At 37.0% G+C, this 20,761-nt stretch overlaps 1 protein-coding gene across 3 annotated transcripts in view; it reads right to left on the bottom strand.

The window, feature by feature from the left end:
• Ack-like (activated Cdc42 kinase-like) overlaps positions 1-20,761 on the bottom strand; it is a 39,667-nt gene that overhangs the window by 16,044 nt on the left and 2,862 nt on the right. Inside the window, exons 1-3 of one of the 3 annotated variants that reach the window (XM_089241911.1) lie at positions 9,046-9,152; positions 4,783-5,025; positions 3,903-4,100 (exon numbers count right to left, since the gene is read on the bottom strand). In XM_089241911.1, the coding sequence (XP_089098037.1) occupies positions 3,903-4,100; positions 4,783-5,025; positions 9,046-9,111 (507 nt within the window). In that variant the 5' untranslated portion in view covers positions 9,112-9,152. Of the gene's footprint in view, positions 1-3,902; positions 4,101-4,782; positions 5,026-5,677; positions 5,898-9,045; positions 9,153-20,761 lie in introns of those variants that run through there. The other 2 variants (XM_089241910.1, XM_089241912.1) reach the window with 2 other exon arrangements.

Here is a 20,761-nt window from a genome sequence, read left to right as displayed (position 1 = left end):
TGCATGGTTAAAACCACACTTGGTCAAAGTGAATGCTACTCTGTTTTTTATAAAACATTGATTCTTGTTAAAAGTAAAAAATGATCTTAATTTTAAATTTAATATGAAAAAAATACCAATTAAAACCAATACTATATCAGTTCAAGACCATTTCAATGTAGTTCAATAGTTTTAACCAGTTTTGATCATTTTTAGCAGGTTAAAACCATTTTTAGCCAGTGGCCGGGTCAAAATCAATTTTTAACAGCTAAAATTACAACCCTGGCTGTAATTGAAGAGAAAAAATTCATCCAGATGGTGATCTCTATTCAACAAAAGCAAGTTTGAGAAAGAAAAAAAAAATTAACACACATTATTTGTATGTACAATTAGACTAGCACTGATGTCATATTTTCAGTGTCAGGTGTGAATGCACTTCATACTGTAGCATACAACACAAATCACAAGCAATAGTCTAAGTACTAGTTCACTTGTGTTGCTATGCAATTTAGAAAACGAAACAAAAAAACTGACAATGAAAAGGTAATACATTTTGCAAATAAACAAACAAATAATGCAGTAAGAAAATTCCTTATCTTTTTCAGATGACATTTAAGAAAATGATGACTTCAAATAATTTTTAAAGCATTAAAACAAAAACAATCAAACAATAAATCTGAAAATCATTGTGTAAATAATACACTCATTAAAAAATCACATTCAAAAACTTCTATAGTGAATATAGAACAATGCTGTGCAATGCAAAGCAAGCCATAATTGATACTCAATACCCTTGCATTTCACAAGAATTCATCATATGAAGGGAAGATAGAGTTGAAGATTCTAAAGCAGTTGATGCAAAAAAAAAGCGTGAGAATCTTGCATAATAGAACTGAAACTTGCAAATGAAATTAGGAATGAAGGTGGCCTGATAAACAATGACACAAATCATTTTTGTAGTACCTCAAATAAGATCTATCAAGACTTAAAATTTTGAAAAGTTTTGAATGTCACGTGAGTATGTGAACGGCTTACAAATCCCACAAAATAATTTTCTACAGCGATTATAGTGTAGAACCCCTTCAGGGTGAGACACCTTCCACTATTTTGGATTCTGAAGCAGTGAAATGATGCAAACAGATTTTCTACTCAGTGCATGGATTGCGAATCCACTGCCATCGACATGCTACTGATGAAAGGTAGACACTACACCACTACAGTATCCCATGTGCTTACAACGATTCATTATTATCAGAGACTTGTGTTGTAGATGCTGATTTTTCCCGAAACAGATTCACTCCACCATGGTTGAGGAAGTTTCACTTAAAAAAAAAGCAGTAAGATGCAAAATTTACCAACCACTAACACAACTAAGTGAAATCAACTTAGTGATCAGTTCAGAGAGTGTGAAAATGTGTGTATAATATAATTTTATTGCTCAATTTCCTATGGCAAATCCCTGATGATACCTTTAACATAAGACTACACTGACAAAATGCCAAATACAAGAGTCATAACTTTTTGCATTTGTTATTTCTAACTTATCAATATTCAATCTATCTATACACAGGGTGTCCATAATTAAAAGACCTTATTTTAAAGTAGCTACAGGCAAAACCAGTCATCAGAAAATTGTGAAATTTTGTGGAGGACTTCATAAAGTAACATTTCTTTCAGGGGGGATAATTAGTTGCACATGTCATCACCGAAGGCGTTTTATTAAGAAATTACACATTTAGACAAACGTTTACAATTTTAACAATTGTTAAACTTTTAAAATTGTTACTGCAACAAAACATGTTCCACATGATGGCCATCATTTTCAGATGCCATGTGAAATCGAAATATGGCATGTTCCACAGCTGACCGAAGTGTGTGTGGGGAAATGTTCAGCATGAAATGCTGCCTTTAAGGTCAGGTAAAGTTTTTGGATCGTCATGACTTACCAGACATTTCAAATGCCCCCAAAGTCAAAAATCGCATGGATTAATGTCCAGGGAAGTCATGGATTAGGGAAGTGCTGGCTGATGACACGCTCTTCTGTAAAATGTGTTTTAAAAACATTCTCAACACACACTGTGATGTGTGGAGGAGCTCCGTCGTGCATAAAGATTGTTTCTGCAAAGCAGTGCTGCGCTTGCAGAGCCGGAACAATTTCGTTCTGTAACAGCAATGCATATCGCTTCCCGGTGATCGAACATGCCACTCTCTGGACCTGTAAAACATAACTCCTCACAGAAGTAGGGACCGAGAATAAATGATGCAGTAAATCCACACCCTACCGTCACTTTTAGCGAATGCAACAGAATCTCTAAGATAGTATGGATTTTCTGGTTCCCAAATTCGGCAGTTGTGAGTATTGACTGCACCATCAAAGTAAAAATGAGCTTCGTCTGTCCAGATGATATTCCAAGGCCATTCTGAATCAACCTCAACACGAGCTAGAAACTGCAGTGAGAACAGGAATCGAGCGTCATAATTATGTGGAAGCAACCGCTGCACAAGTGAAAGTTTGTATGGATAACATCAGGACATTCTGCATGATCTTATGGACAGTTGAACATAGCCTATCCAATGCCTGTGCTAAACGCCTGACACTAGTGCTAAACGCCTGACACTAGTGCTAAACGCCTGACACTAGTGCTACCACGAGAATTTGAAGCTCTGTCCTCTTCCAGCTGAAGCGGAACCTCCTGTACTGTGTCTATAAAAATGGGGTTTCTTCCTCTTCCAGGACGAACAGCCAACGATCCTGTGGTTTCAAATTTCGTTATCATACTCTGACGGTTTTTAACATTCATTGGACCTTTTTGAATCCTCTTCCAAGTCTGATATTTCTGTAGAGCAGTTACAGCGGAATTGCTGTTTTGGTAAAGCAATTTGACCAAGAAAGTAAACTTACGTCTTGTAAACTTATCGTCATTGTGAGCAGTAAACACATTGAGAAACAAGATCTCTGCAAATGTTTCCAGGTTTTATAACAGCTGCTGCGTGACATCACATAAATTTCACATTTTTACTACAGGTATTCAAAGTGAAATGCCATCTGGTGGCGACATGTGCAACTCATGTTTTTCACCAAAATAAATTCCCATCACTTCATGAAGTCCTCCACAAAATTTCACACTTTCTGATGACTGGTTCTGCCTGTAGGCTGCTTTAAAATAGGGTCTTTTGATTATGGATGCCCTGTATATAAAATAACATGCCCTGACTGACTGATTCATCATCACAGAGTCGAAACTGCTGAAGCTATAAACATGAAATTTGATCAATGGTTTTATTTCATGGCGTAAAGACTCACTGAGAAGGGAGTTTTTGAAATTCAACCCCTAAGGGGGTTATAAGAATATTCAAAGGTTACATAGAGAGCCGAAACTGCTTAAGTAAAAAATATGAAATTTGGTCAGTATTTTCATATTTAATGTAGAGACTTGCTTCAAAATTCAACTCCTAAGCAGGTTCAAAAGTTACATTGTGCAATCTCTTCGCTGAAGCTATGAATATGAAATTTAGTCAGTTGTTTTAATTTATGACTCACTAAGAAGAGACTTTTAAAATTTCAACCTCTAAGGGCAGCAACCTCTGTAATAAGGCAGTCAAAAGGTTATATGGAGCAATCATGGCAACATGCTAAAATCGCTGAAGCTATAAATATGAAATTTGGTTAATATTATATTTAATAATGTAGACACCCACTATAAGACACGATTTCTGAAAATTTAACTCCCAAGGGATCAGGATAGTTCCGAATGTTGTATGGGGAATCATTGCTGAAATCATAATTTTCAGATTATGCAAATCCACACGAAGAAGCTGCGGGTAACAGCTTGTCGTACATATAATAAACATTCAATTTAAATCAAGAAATTTTCATACCCATGTTAGAAAATAAAATTACAGAGAATATCACTCATACTCACTCGTTCACCTTCTTCATTTGTCCATACACCTTGCTGAACCACTCCGAATTCTCCAACACCCAACTGCTTGTTGATCACAATGTTTTCAAATGGAATTATGTGTTTGCTAGGCACTTTGACATTTCCCCTGTCCACAGTGTGCTCAGAAACATAGATGGAACTTCTGTCACTATCCTTCTTCAGTTTTGGCTTTATAATCTAATAAAAATATCATCATGAATGATAGCAATCATTCACAAATATGTGTATAATGTATAATTGATTACATGAATTCAAAGAAATTCACGAGTTTCATAAAATTCTCAAAAACTAAAATTATATTTTTTATTGGGTTTTTACCATAATTTGGAAAACATTTGTGGCTCATATATTATTTCATGATGAAAAATATGAACAGAAGGTTTTAATAAAACTATAAAGATAAATTGTGAACAAAATTCAACATCAAAATAAACTCAAGCATGTTTTAATTATTTCGGCCTTTCAGACTGCTCTTTGCAAAAAAATTCAGCATTCAAATCAAATACTTTTTTTTCATATTAGCAAGATTTGCTCCAAACTTTTCATCAAGCACAATTAAGTATTAGATGCCAATAAAATTGTATAACTTGTCGTTATTTGAAGTTTTTGTGTATTCAACTTCTTTGTATTTTTCTAAGCTAGATAACTCTCAATAATCATCAATCAATAAATTGAAAAAAGTATTTCTCTACTGAAAGATTTGATAGGGTATTTGGAAAATATTTAACTGCTTTCAGATCCTCAATTATTTCAAATGTGATGAATCAGTTAATTTTCTAAATGATAGTTGCTTGTATTATTGTAAGTAATAGTATCATAAACATCCTTGAGCAGGCACTGATAGGAAGCAAGCACTTACATTTTTTATTTTCTTCAGGTACGTTTGTGGGCAATATTTTTGGAAATGCTTCCACAGCCTTCTTTGTTCAGGTTTTGTCATTCCCAATTGACTAAGATCATCTTGCTCAACATATTTGAGCTGAGCAACGTTACTAATCTTTAAATCATTCTTTAAAGGATTCAAATAGTGAGCCAACTCTGCTTCCATCAAAAAGTCACACAGAGTTGGACCCTGAGTGACTGCTGCCATCTCTGAAGGTGCCTAAAATGTTTAAAAAAATATTCAACCATTAAACATAATCTGATAACTTGATCTTGAGCCTGAGAAATCAACTTCATATGCACAAGGTTTTCTACTGATGGAAAAACAACAAAAAATTGTAAACAATTTAAGAAATTAAATCTTAGTAAAACTAAGATTGTGCAATTTAACATATTATATGAATCCATCCATTTAAAAAAATGCTGAGGTTACTTAGTATACACAGAGAAGCCTTTCTGATTGGAACCACTCTAATTTTCTCAGAAACAGATCCTTCAGGAAAGTGGTCCCCTAAATAGAGGTGAACTAAGAAAATATGAAAAATCTTAAACCCGGAAAAATGGTCCTGTTGAGAAGTGGCCCATCAGAGATGCTCAGGGTGATTCGGAGTGCTGGACCAGGAAGGGCACGCGGAATCAGCAGTTCACAATTGCAGGAAGGAGGAACAACAATTGATACTTGTCCCTGGAGAGTTTTTTTTTTGGTGGCCTTGGAGAAGTTTAACTGCACATTTATATCAGTGTGAATAGCTCTGAAACTAAAGCACCCAGAAGGAAATGCAAAAATCTGGCCGTGGAAGAAAAGCACAGGCAGGAACACCAAAGGATTTCAGAGATGCTGTGGAACCATGATAATTTTGAATCATATTTACCAGACGCAATTGGGACCATAGGAGGGAGAAAGAGGAGGCAGCAGAAGTTAAACGGGAATTCAAAGCAATCAAAGCAGCAGCACCACCACCGCCACTCATCCTCCTGCTATTATTACTACTACTACTACTATTGATGCAATGCTGTTGCTCCATCCTCATCAAATAGTTTGAAGAGAGGGAAGAAAAATGTAAAGGGACTGCAATCTCCGTTGAAAGAAATTTGATACAGATTTGAGCCTCCCACAATCAGTTCTCAACAGCGCTGTGTGTAGACGAAGGGCGATGACAGCCCGCCATAATGACGTCATTTCCGCATATATCCCGCCACCCCCAACTTCAACTTACATTTTTTACATGGCGCGGCAGCGACGAAAGAAAGAGTGGCTCTGACGTTCATGGGCTTCTGCTTTTTTTCATAGTAGAAGCCTTTCTTTTCATCTCCGCACAACAAACAATTTACCATAATTACAATATATCCTATGTAGATTATGTTTACAATAAAAAATTTTTACGCCCAGCAAGCTACTCAAGCATGATGATTCCGTCCGGAGCTAGAAGTGAAGAAATATACCAGTCATGTATATACCTATTGCTTTTCTTTCTGTATATTTTCCTGAATGGAGTGCGAAACTCTCAACTGCACTGAAACCAAAACTAGCTGAACATTCTAATTGTTTTTATAACCCAATGAGAATAATAAAAATGCGAATTTCCGCACCAGTTTAGCATATAAGTAAACTATCATAACGTCAAATCAGAATAAACTTGACAGTACAAGGGAAAAGAACTAAAAATACTTCAATAGATTAGCACTCAAAATTTTTTGGCAATGGGGGAAAAACTCTCGGGTCCTTGGAATCGTACCTCACCAAACATTCCTCAGAAAATAAACAATAGGGAGAGACAATAACAATAAGCATACACAGGAGATTTGATATCCAATATCAGAATAAATAAAATCACCAAGGTCTCCGCGCTTGCTTAGGAAAAAAAAGCCAGCAATTTTCTACGAGCTACTCCGCCTGGTCAATAATGGAATTAAAAAACAAAACAGTCAATATATCCCCCACAATTTACACACAACAATGACAATAACGTGACATTGCCGTAATTCCTACCTCACAATGCGCGCTCTCAGAAAAAGGAAAAAAAACGAAAGCAGCGTTTTCTTGGGTTTTAAGTAGTGGCAGGAATTTAAAAGAATGTAATGTTTGATCAACCAAGGCTACAGCAACCACTCTGGAGTGTGTGTATGTGTGTGTGGGGGTTTACTTGCACCCATACTAACAATATGGATGGTGTTGAATCGATGGTCTGTCAGTTTTGTAAATAAGAATGCGGCGGTTTTATGCAACGCAATATCAATGGACTACCATCGCATAAAAGTTCAATACCAGGTGAAAACGATGTTTTGTGTGTGTATTATTTTTATATACCGTAAAACCTCCCTTTTGCGGACACCGTCGGGACAGAAAATTTTTTCCGTAAAAAAGAGGTGGCTGTTAATCAGAGGTTTGAAATATATACGTTCATTGTACAAGGGAAATTATTAATTTATATTAATTCATTATTTAATTGGGAGGTGGCCGTTAAGAAGGGTTTCACTGTAATGTGAAGAAAAAAAGTAAATAAACTATTCTCAGCGTTGTTATGTTGGTGAATTAGTTAGGAAGTCAGCATCAAGGACAAAATAATTTGTATAAGATAAGGCTATCGCGAATGTTATCTGAAGAACCTTTGATTAGACTTCATGCTATCGCTGGAAAAGATTTTACGGAACGATAACGGAACGTGGAAGAAAAATGCTAATACAATGACGAATTCAAACTCAAGAAGGATATACCTTCCATCTCTCTTCTAACATGTTTTAACCCTTTATCTGTCACATTATGAAAAGTAAAGTAGGAAGAAAATTATAACAAAAATAATATTTTAATAATAAAGTAGTTATCATATAAATTTTTTGGTAGGTCTTATTAAAGACAAAAAAAATACAGTTCCTCAAACAACTGATTAGTTACATAACGAATTATCAAACCTTGTACTTTAAAACACTGCGTTGGATACAGGGTTAAGTAACTGTTTTAACGAAACCAACAATTTAGAATATAATGTAAACAGTAAACTATTTATAGCTCACTCAGATGTCAGTATTAAAAATAACCCCATATTGCATTACAATGAAAAAAACAACTCAATAAGCATTCTATGTGTGTGCGTAAAATATAAATAACTTTTAAACTTTCTCCTGTGTGTGTGAAAACTTTTCATACATACAAAAGTGCAATTTTTACAAAATAATTTTGTGGTCTATGGCGAACAAAAAAAAGGCAAGAATCCTCACAATATCATAAACCCGTGTTACCAGTCTTTAAATTGACGATTGACCAGAAAATATTAATTTAACGGCAACTAGAAAAAATCAGAGCGAAACGAATAAACGCTCGAATAACATCATTTTTTTCGCGCGCACACACATCTGAAGTAAAAAGTACAAATACACTACATAAGGCGGAGGGAGGGGTTCACTCACCTTCGCTCAAAACAGAATCTTAACATATAGAAACTACCGGCGATCAGTTTCTTATAGATTGGACATCGAAGTGCTCTTTATTCTAGAGGGTGGGGGAAAAAGTCGAGGAAAAACATTCATCAGACTAAATGCAGTAGCTAGCGACTCAAGAAAAAATGTAATGTGCCCCCCCCCCCTTTTTAAATTGGACGACTAAGTACTACGATAAGATACCACGAGGTCAGAATAAAAAAAAGAGGTCAAAGGAGATAGCATAAACGAATGGTGCGCAACAAAAAGAGTGTTAAAAAATTCACTGCATCTTGAAGGATAAAAACAATCTCTCTTCACAAATCAACCAACCACTTCATGAATTTTTGAGGACAGCAGGGCTGATGAAAGTTTCTGCGTAATTTTGATTGTATTTCCTAGAGACCTTCGAATTCCTTCAATAATGAATTTTTTATAGTGCAACATAGCCTATGTGTAAAAAAATCAACATTGAAATCCTTACACAGAAAGAAAAAAGAAAATATGCACAATCAATTCTGTTTGTATCAGGACATGACAAATCCGAGGAGCCATGGCGACAAGAAAGACAGCATTGGCACCTAAAATCTTCTACATGCGATTGCTAAATTGGGAGTCAAAGGATGACACAAAATTTTCTGATTTCATTGCATCGTCTTTTAACATGAGAAAGAATTATTAAGTCCCGGAAAAAAAGTTTGAAAAAAAACAAGCATTATTTAGAACTATTGTTTTTGAGAAAAAAACCATGCTTGGAGCCTAAATATTTTTTAGATTTGTCAAGCCCTGGCTCGTATTCTGTACCATCGACCTTTATCGAACTTACCGTTTGCGGAGACAAATTTTCCATATCCTTGTCATTTTCATGAATGCAACTCCCACATGCCAACATGATACCAACATTTAGTGGGGAGCTGACACCTCTATTGTGATTATATTCCCCGTAATTTTTTAAGTAAAATCACTCAATTAAGTACGCCAACGAAATTAATAGGACGGAATTTCTTAAAATATCACATCAATTATCCTATCAAAATGATATCCGACGTCGCTAGACGTTAAATGAAATGGGAAACCAGCCTCAGTAAATATGCGTATGAAATATTCGGCCTTTTTTGACACTTCTTCATGTGGCCTTCTCCCCCAACTCACTCTAGTAGCTTTTATATTTTGTTCTTTTCTTTGTCTTTTTTCCAGGCTATCCTCAGCATTATTTACTGCTGGAAAGAATTCTAAGTGTAATAATCAATGCAAGTGGCCGCTGCGACTTGCCACTACTTATACTTTACAGAGCACCAAACGCATTTAGGCAAACCCCTCTCCCCCTCTTGTCAACAACGGCAAAGAAAGTCGTTCAATCGTGACGAAACGTTTTAACTGCGTCGTCATCGTCATCACGAAACTTCAAGGACAATGATCTTGTTGAGTCTCTCTCTTCTCTCACACCAACATGTAATACATACACAATTTTTCTCTTGGAATCCGCCCTCCAACGGTAATAAAACAGCCTCTCTGTGTGCATGCATAAAATACACAAGAAAACCCTACAGAAAAACCAGCCACAGAGAAATGTAGAAACATCCATCAAAAAACAGCACTAAAAATAGCAATGTTTTGACAACCATATTGGTCAGGAACTTTCAAGAAGTTTTCTCAGTAAGGAAAAACTTCTCTCTTCTCACAATAGGAAGAGAGTCATTTTAAAGCAACTGTATATACTGGGGAACAAAATCGCTAACTTCAGATAACATGAAATCCATGGATAGATATCATAATTCTGTAAAAAGAAAATACCAAGATTACGGAAAAAATTGATAATGAAATAGATTAAAGAAATCGATTAGATTTACATATAATAAAGACTGGCCTTATAGCATCGACTTCACACTAAATTGTTCCGTACCGCTTTTTGACATCTCCTCGAGGAAAACGAAACCGAGGGGGGAGGGGGGGAAACACCTCATGCGAGAACCAAACGATTCAAGAATCATTATTCCATTTACTAATCTCAAAATGTCATGCAAAAATAAGAAATTACTCGGATAATCCTATCAAATGGTACAATGACTATAAATTGACTGACTTGCGTTGAAAAGACAATGCCCGCATTTTACAATTCTTATTTTTATCTCCCTCACTATTTCATTTAGAAGAGAGTGAGGGAAAACCGAAAGGAATACACTTGATACTTGAAACTACTGTTTACATTGTCGCAGAAATCCGTTATGCGTTCTAATAGGCTCTTTCGGCCCTGCCATTTATATGCCACTGGTTACGGTAGCGAATTCATGATTCAGCAATTTTAAAGTTGCTAGTTTTTTCAAAAAAAATCTTGACAAAATTGAAATTGTTACCAAAACCAGGGGATAGTGAAATAATTATGCAAGATATATAAAATTGATTTTGTGTGTGTTCTCTATCACACATATTTTGAATAATGATACCAACTCTAGTTCCAAGCAAATTGAACACGGGTAATGCACAGTAAATTTAGGCAGGTAAATTTAGATACATAAACCATAAAATTATATTTTATATGTCCTAGACTCTTTTTATGTTGAAAAATTCTAAATTGCAAATTATAACTGATATTTTGATTTAATTATTGAAATAAATTAATGTTAAAAAATAAAACATTGTAATATGAAAAAAATGTGTTCAAAACTTTATCCAAAAACATTCAAGCTGAAAAAAATAATCCTTAACGACCGAAACTCCACCCTTTGTCAAATTTGTGACAGTCACACCAGATCATCTTCCGCACCGAGACCTACAGTTTAGAGCAGATTCCGAATGGCTGGACGTAAACGACGACCATGCGCATCTGGGATTTGAACCCCCATACCTACACCCATCCAGGAAAAATGTTTTCAGGATTCACGCTTTTTGTATTGTTCAACTCAAAATCTTGGGAACATCTGCACATTTGAAAATGGCGTTTGGCTTCAGGGGCGGCTCGAGCTTATCTGCTGCGAAGTCTCTTGTGCTGCCCTATAAAGGTGACCCTGGCGGGAGGCTGACAGTGCTCTAGTCTAGGGGACCTCGAGATAAACATGATTTTTTTCCGGAGAAAGCTACATCATTGTTTACCGAGAAAATAGATCGTGACCATACGTCCCGCTTAAGACAAAAAACAAATCCCGATTTCTTGGCATGGGCTTCTATTACTCTTCGAATTTTTTTGGTCCAGAATTATTTTATTGTTCTCAATGATGCCAGATCACAGTCGCCCTTAGGGGTGTGCGACAGGTGCGGTCGCACCGAGCCCCGCGGTTTGGGGGTCCGCACTTCCGATAATAGAAGTGAAAAAATATACATAAAATCAAATACATTTTTTTCAGTAAACAAGGTGCCTAAGCTTCAACAGATTTGATTCTGGAGTTTTCATCAATGTTGGAATTATTTCTCTAAATTCTGAATTTCCACCAATTCTGCGATTTTTTTTTCTCTCATTAACTCTGAATTTTCATCATTTCTGGTTTTTTTTTTCTTTTCCCCATTTCGGGTGAATTCTGAATTTTTATTGGTGAATAGATATTTCTTAACATTCCTGTATATTCTGTGAAAATGCATGAATCTAGGCGCCGATATTCCTCTTCACAAAATATATAAAATCGGAGCTAAGGAGCCCCAAAATTATTTTCGCATCGGGCCTCACGTTTGATAAGGGCTGCCCTGTGCGAGATTACTTAATCTTCAAAACAGTAGGCCTACTTATTGAGGAGACGTCATCACTTAAACATACCTTGTAAAGATGATATACTAGGTGACTTTTATTCAGAAATTTATTTCAAAGGTGTTTCTGGTGCTCCAGGACCGGACAAGTAAGAAGCCGAATTTTTCTTTGCCTTCATTTTAACTGGTTTGGAAAAAAATGTTAGGTGAGATTGAATTAAAATGCACATTCCCCTCCCCAATGGCTTCTCACATCCCGTCAGTACTCCCAGCCAGATTTTTCATATGACCCCTTCTACAGTTAATTTATAGTGTGAAAAAGGTTAGTTTCGGGACCCCGGGCTTGGAGCCCTGGCAGCCCTACCCTTGTAGAGGCCTGCCCTTCCCCTCACAACTTATCCTAATAATTCCTAACAAAAAAACCCTTTTTTTCTCAATTTTTATATTGCCATTTCATCTCAGATCTGGCGTCCTTCCAGAGCGAACAGAAATCATTTTCTTTGTCAATGAAACTTTTTCACCCATTCATATCGGATTTATCACCTCTCTTTAGCACCACTCTGTCCGACCACAATGGGTCACATGGCCCAAGAGCCGCCCCTGCACTCTATCACAAGGGCCGTCCTTTCTGGAGACACGCCAGATCCGAGATGAAAGGGCGATATAAAAATTGAGAAAAAAAGGTTTTCGTTAGGAATTATTGGGATCAGTTGCGAGGGAAGGGCCCTTACAAGGGTGGGGCTAACAGCCCGGGGTCCCGAAACTATCATTTTTTACACTGTAAATTAACTGTAGAAGGGGTCCTATGAAAAATCTGGCTTGGGGGCAATGACGGGATGTGGGAGGCCATGGGGAGGAGACAGGCAGGAAGCACAAAAATAAGTCCCACACGAGTAGAGATTGTCTGGATTTGCTCCTTATGTATCCTTTACATTCTTGTTTCTGGTATCTCCTCAAGTTTTCTGAATATCACCATCGTTGAAATTATGGATCAAAAGCGTCATGTCATGTGAATTTTTACTGTGTGAAATATTTTAAAAATTTTCAGTTTAACTGAAGTCTAGGCTGCCGCCCCTTACAACCTGTGGCCCGGGTGCTACGCACTCCTCGTTTAAGCCGCACCTGTTGGGCTTCATCATGTACATTTGCACAAAACAACCTAGTAAGCCTACTATCCATACTTGTCTTGAAGCTCGCCTTTATTCTAGAGCAGCGGTTCTCAACCTTTTTTGACTCGCGGAGCCCCGTAGTCCAATTTTTTAATTCAAAGTTAATGATTTTTTTTATTTTTACTATTTAAAAATATAATTAATTTTTTTTTTTTTAATTTTACTGTTTTTTTTATTTTCCTCGAGCGGTCGCGGAGCCACTGGAGAATGCACAACGAGCCCCAAAGGCTCCACGGAGCACCGGTTGAGAACCGCTGTTCTAGAGTGATGAATGTTCTTTGAGGCACCCCCCCCCCCACTTCATCCAAAACGATCCAGTTTGATCCAGCTGGAATGATCTAGTTTCATCAGCCTTAAACACTTGAAGTGCAAAACCCTTTCCTTATCTCAAAGTCTTGGGAAATTCACAAGCTGCCTGTTGGTGGACAGAGACTTGATCTCCAGTAATATTTACATTACTTAAGAGAAGTCTATGTACGAATACCTGAAACTATGAAACCACCCTCTGCTAGCATGAAACACCTACTATTACTACACCGTACATGCACCTCATAAACATTCCTCTAGGGAATTCCTAACGAATTGGTGCATGTCAGAAAGTGTTGTGTGTAGTGTATAAATGAGTAATATGTGTGTCCCGAATAAATTTATGGTGTCAGATTTTTCTGAAATTGGCGATGCCCAACAGCATCTAGCCTTACAGAAACAGACGCTTCGCCAGTCTTGTCCTTTATAGTACAGTGTTTTTACCTTTTCTGTCATCTCAGAATCAACATTTTCGCTCCCAAGGGTGTAACTACAACAACAGCTGTTCAAGTTCCAATTTTTTTTTTTTGATATATCGCACCAGGGTTCCCAGCAAAATCTGCTTGATCATTTTCTGAGCAGAACTCCTGAAGAAAGAAACATTATTCAAAATCGTAACCTTCTAAATTTCGGTTTTTCGAGTTTTTTTCCTAACAGAAATTTTTCTAATTTTATCAAATATTTTACATTTTCCTGCCCGTTTTTCATTTCCCTGACTTTCAGGTCGCTAGTAGTAACCCAGTACACTGCAGATTCATTTATTGATGCCGTGATGACGAGCAACCGCGGCGATCGACTTTATTTCATTAAGTATAGTCAATGTTTAGAATTTTTGTTTTGACAAGTTTCCCACACGGCCACCGCCGCAGTCCATTCATTATACCGAAACCTAAAATTTCCAGCCGATTCCAAACGGCTATTCTTCCACGTCTTTCACCGGAATTTAAACCCTGACCTGTAAAAACCGAAGGTCGATGCACTAACCACTCGGCAATCTGACGGCGAAATTACATTCTTACACATGAAATTTGCTTCCACTCAATCCGATGTTGGATTACAATTTCCCGCGGGTTTTATTTCATATTATTTATCTTTGGGCCACGCCATCAGTAACGAGAGTTAAATCAAAGCAAGTGTCGGGGTACAACGTATTTCCCACGAAAAATAATTGTAAACGTCTGGAGATAGATTTCACATTTTCCCTTTTTTAATACTAATGAGCTGCATTCCATTCCACACCAGATTCGTAAATAAATAATAACTTCGACAGCATTTTCTTTTTTCCCTGCATCGGCGACGACGAAAAAAAACCGCAGACAAAGATGATGTGCTACAGAAATGCATCCTAACATAGCACACCGCATAAGCGTGAGGTTATCTTAATTGAGTTGCATTTCGTTTACGTAGCGACATGTACGCAAACAGCAGAAACGTCTGTCTCGGAAGGTCTAGGATTTTCCAAGAAATTAATAGTTTCGGATTTCAAATTGTCTTTTTTCCTTTCGTAATAAAATAATGGACAGTATGACACACACGCAGATACAAACAGTTGAACCCATCTACTGCGGAAGAAACCGTACCAATTGTAACGAATATATGCTTGGCAACCGGGATACGGTTCAAATTTCTTAATTATGTTTGGAAATAAAAACAAAAAATTTAATTATAAAAAACGATTAGAATATTTCAGACTTAATTAACGTGCAAATTTCTTAATTTTAGTTCTCGGTCCGCAATAGCAACGTTTGAAAAATGCGAATGTTTTATTTATCTATTTTTTCAGGGAAAAAAGTATGAGAAAAGCATTTCGCTGTATAAATACGCATTTTTACACGAAACCAACCGGTGGTACCAGTTTCTCTAGTCGTCAATTTATGAGTTCGAGGCTTATTTCGACGAACTTTCAAATCCCCCCCCCCTCTTTTTTTGCTTTTTTAATCCAACCACCCAAAATGTTTGGGAGAGAAAACCATTAGATACAATGATCTCAATAGAAACGTTTGAACAGTTTAAAAACTTTCAGGATGGTAAAAAATCGTAGTGTTACTTGAATAACACGTTCATTTCCCTGGCACCCTCAAACAATTTGGTAAATTCAATAGCATCTCACATTCTACGAAGTTTGCATAGGTGATACATAGATCAAACAATCCCTCCATGAAAGGGATGCGTCCTTAAGCCACAAGTTTTCAAAGTTCGTTAATTTCTACTGAAGGACTGGGTAGGTTCGTATCACCTCAAAACTAATATGGGCGGCGATTAAAAATTGATTATTTGATCATTTTTATCGCATCACGGTCATTTTCTGTACACGTGAGATAACTAGACCGGACCCACAATCTATTTACGATTCCGAACAGCAGCGTTCGAGATTTTGCCGCCTTCTTATGCTCATGAAGAGGTTGGTGTGCTGACCCCTGGATGTCGAACTCCCGGAGGTAGCAATCATCATCTGCGATCGTGCTATCGTCGTTTCTGTTGTATTCCCCACCCCGTGTCAGGAAATTTTCCTGTCAAGGACGAATCGGGTAGCGAACTCACGACACCTCTAAATATCCTTTAGTACTTTAGGCGAGTATCTTATCGAGCTGGGCTACCACGCCCTAAAAAATTGATAAAAACAATAAAAAAATTATACGAAATAAAATGGCATGTGTGTGCGAACGTGCTTTCAAATTTAATTTTACTCATATCCTAACACCAAAACCAATTTCTAATTCATAGGTTAATCATGAAATTATTGATTTGAATAAAGAATCATATAAGAATGGACAATGGAGAGAACAATTTGTTATTAAAGCGTGAGTATATGATATCCCCCGCAAATAAGTAATTCTTTCAAAAAACCCATTTTGGAACAAAAAACTGTGCATAGAGATAATGTGCACACAAGCTACTATTATTAATTTATTTTCATTGAATAGGGCAGAACGATAAAGAATTTTTATCACTATTCTTTCATTCAGCAACGGAAATGTCTGAAACTTAGGTACTTTGTTTTTTTAGAAGCACATATACTTACGTATGTATTATTAACCATTTTCGAGGTTTTGTAAATTTCCCTTTCCCTGTTCATGGTTCATTTGCGGCTCTCCAGAATAGTATAGTAAATATTGTGCATAAAATACTACGTCAAGGCATAAATAAAGACACGCACGTCAATATTTCCATCTCAACGCTACGCCCCTGGCAAAAGGTTGGCGACCACCCTAGGAGCCGTAACACGTACTTTGGGAACACTGTCCTATACGCAGGTATATTCCTATACCACCACAAAGGGAAGCAGGGAGAAAGTATATTTCAAACACTGTTTCTCTGCTTCTGGTATAAAAATTTTAACAAAAGCTGATTCCATCCACTTGCAACTGATCTGACAGGCTGGCGGAGTGGAAAACATTTTACGGAGAAGATGAATAAACAAGGCTCTTTGGTTTATCATTGTCAAAATAAGAGGGATTTTCAAGGAGGCGAAATATCGCGTAATGGCCAAAATACAAAGCATCAAGTTAGGCGAGATATCTTGTGAATATCATTGAGGAGAAGGTTAATTGAATGAAATTTTGTTTCGAGAAGATTTTTGTTAAACAAAAATATTTTGTAATGTTTTAAACCAAGAATCTTCAACCTGGTGCTCACTGAAGCATTTAAGAGTGATCCGTGCATGTACTCAATTTTGTTCTTACTAGCGGTCTTGAATACTACTTGGAAGTAGTATTCAAGACCGCTAGCATGAATGAATGAACACCAGGGTCTCTGCCACCGGACTTATCCCGTTGCCGAGACCGCTAGCAAGAATAATACTGCTTCCAAGCATTAAGCCAGTCTTAGTCTGAACATCTATCAATCTTGGCTCACGACATTTTCTGTGACTGACATGCAATGCTGGATGCATTAGACTGGAATTCAAAGTTTAAGGACCATTCTCATCCAAACCGGACTGTTAGCACGATAGGGCTCTCTCTGAGCTTTGCCCCATGTAAGCTAAATGAATGCGGGAAAAAAAATCAATATCAGAGCTTTTGCATGAAAATAAACGTTAAATAATATTGCCCGTGAAAGATTGTTTTTGAGTGTTTCATGTTATAATATAATATATACAGTGAAAGTACGATGGCGTGAGAAAAAAAGCATTCTGAATTTTTTTTTGAACTTGAATAATTTTTTTAAATTTTAGACTAAGATTTCTTGTGGAATTTGCAAGAAAATCTGTTTTAAAAAGTTGTATGTGGGAGAGGGGCAGCAACATCTGGATAAGCAATCCTCTGATGCTGGACAAAAATTATGCTTGCAAAGAGGACTGAAATTTCTGAGGAAAAATGAAGAGGACTCGCAATTTTATATTTAACAAAAAATCAAATACATCAGATTTTTTCGCAAAAATGCGTGCAGGACGTACGAAACGAGTAGATATCCATCCATCAATCAATCATTAACCTTTTCAGCATTTGCGAAAGCTTTTCTCCCCATTTTGGAGCCATTGAAGTATTACGTCAGCAAATTTTCAGTCATTTTTGACCCCTTGTCAGCAAAATTTCGTCAGTTCTGCCCCACTTCCTATCGGATATTGGTGAGATCAGAAACGTACCGGCAGGGGGGGGGGGAGCATAGGGGCACTCGTGCCACCGCCCCCCCCAGATGATCAAAAATTTATTTTTTTAACGCAAAAATTATTTTAAAAAATTAAAATTTCGAAATAAAATACCTATATTTGTTATTATAATCAATTTCTGTTAATTTCAATGCTATTTGAAGGCTAAGAACTCAAAATTTCTTTTTAAGAAATTCATTGCGACCAACCCTCCAAGCCATAAATGGTATGGTAAACCCTTGGCCCGAGGACCAAATGTGGCCTTGGAGGGTTATCTGATGTGTCTCCCAAACCTAATTTTGTAAAAATGAACTAAGCAGCACATTTATAAATTGCTTGTGATCCGTGGCACATTTCCAGATCACTTGGATCCGCGAAACATTTAAAGGTCACTAAAGTGACTCTGTAGAAGACTTATCAATAGGGAGAGTGTTAGTTCAAGTGCCCACACACTAGCGAAAGGTTTTTCGTTTTTGGTGCACCGAGTAAGATGCCATTCAAGAATATTTCATATTTTAATAAAGGTTGGTTGATGAGGTACGCATCATTCAAACCATCCTCTTTCCCCCCTTCCCCGCCAGCAAAAGTCAGCAAATCGGAAGCCTCCTCCCATCGATGCTGACGTAATACTTGAATGACCCCAATTAGCCTTTTTGCTAAAGGGATTTTTTATCTAGCTTAAACCCTGCCGCACATGTACCTTGTACATATTATTCTGCAGAGCTTAGCATGATGCACTGCAAAATATTCAAAATCACTCAAAGATTTTTATCGAACTTTCGAAAAGTGCTTTTAAAACATTTTCACAGCAAAGTTTATAATAGGAGTCTTAAAAAAGCTCCCTAATGAGCTTTTTATCAAGTTTCAACATCCCAAGCTTGCGTGAACATAAAATATTCATTTACACTTCTCAATAAGAGGTGTGTAACTGCTCTTCATCTAGCCTATGCGGTGCAATGAGAAACTAAAATGGAGGAATAACCACATAGTAGTAAATAGATAATCGTTTCAGTACTCGAGGGTACTGTTTTAAGACACATTTTAATTACCTGTTAAGCCAAACATCTAGCAACTGCGGGAAAAAATATCACCAGTGTGCTTCTTATTGCACTTCATTCAGGATACAAATCTTTTCTTTTATCAACCTAAATCAGAGCTTGACAAAGAGAAAAAATTTAGGAGCCAGGCACATCTTTTTTGTCATCCAAAATGTTTTCCCTACTTTTCCCAGGGCTTATTGACCATCTTTCTATGTTGGCAAACAAACCAACATAATTTTTGAAATCTTTATGCGGTCCTCGGCTCCCAATTTAGTAATTCCACACATAAAATAATAGTGCCTATTATTTACAATGCCAATTTTTCAATAGTCATGGCAAGCCGGTGACTGGGATTTGCCAAGTCCTGCCCAAGTGTGTTAATACCCAGATATAAAGATAAAAGACAGAGGTACAAATTTACATGGTAACACTAAAGGTTGGGTCTTTTGAGCAAAAAAAAAACCCCTAGGATCAGACCCGTCATTTGGGGCCGTTGCCCAGCTGGTTTTTGAAAATACACTAAAAATTGTGTATATATATATACATACATACATTGAGTACATGTGCTTTGCCCTCCCTCCCCCCCCCCCCGGAAAAAGTTGAAATGACGGCCCTGCCTAGGATAAATAATTGCTAAATGGTTCACTCAGGAAGTCTATGTGTACTTCTTAATTTTATGGCAAAAACATTCAAAAGTCGTCAGCAACTGTTCCTAAAAAAACTGCATGCATACACAGCTGTTTTTTTTTTGCACCATGAAGATGTTTCTGTACACACCAAATCCGAAATCATACTATAAATATACTATAAATTGTACAGCATATATTGCCATTCCACACAGATCAAACAGGTCTGTGAATATAACAAAAATTAGAAGGAATGTTGATAAGCACAATAATTTCCACTAGAGAACTTCTCTCACCTGAAATGACGAATGAAAAGGGACTAAACTATTTTCAGATGAGAAGTAATGAGATGTGAGTATACTGAGTTGTTACTAGATATCTTAGAAGAGCCACAAAAAAAAGCTAAAACAAAGAGAATCTGAAGCTATCAATATTTGAAAATGAAGCTATCAACATTGGTTGGAAAAATGTCACTGGTTTTATTCATAGAAATTGGTTTGAATCTAAGAAAGTTGACTAAAAAATTGGTATTGGCGCTTAAAATTCTGTTTCTCTGATTTCTAAATTGGAGTCTATGAATGACACGAAATTTTCTGATTTTATGACAGTGTCTTCTAACATAGGAAGGGGGATATAAAAAGTATAGAGTCGAAAAAACATTATTTGGGACTGTTTTCCTTCAGAACAAAATCATGGTTGACTCCTAAGAAATTTTGCCGGGTCTTGTCGCCTTGAAGGGAAACAAAAAATATTTTCTTTCTTTGTCATCAGACTTTGAAAAAAGCTGATTACGCCCACTACTTTACAGCACACTAACTCATATATCGCCATGCCGCCATGCAGCAATTCCCAACCACTGGAGTTGGGTAGGAAGTGAAAGTGCCACATACCAGTGGTCACCCCTAGGCTTGATAGATAAAGAACTTGTTTCAGATGCTCCTTATCTGGATTCGAACCCATTGACCTTGACGGCAACCTTCATAGTGGAAGACGAGCATCTTACCACTGCACCACTTGGATGCTTGACTACGCACACTGGCAATTGATTGACAGAGTGGAGGAAAATTTTTTGACTGTGAAAGCAACTTCAACACAGTAGCTGGGCTCAGCATTGCCAAAATGAGAGAGTTAAGGAGGC

Source organism: Pholcus phalangioides, unplaced genomic scaffold (genome assembly GCF_987345545.1).
Source record: "Pholcus phalangioides strain wild (caught in Gottingen) unplaced genomic scaffold, Ppha-v1.0 ptg000014l_1, whole genome shotgun sequence".
Classification (NCBI taxonomy): Eukaryota; Metazoa; Arthropoda; class Arachnida; order Araneae; family Pholcidae; genus Pholcus; species Pholcus phalangioides.
The sequence above is the reverse complement of the archived record's forward strand: the minus strand, read 5'-3'. Positions and strand labels throughout refer to the sequence as shown.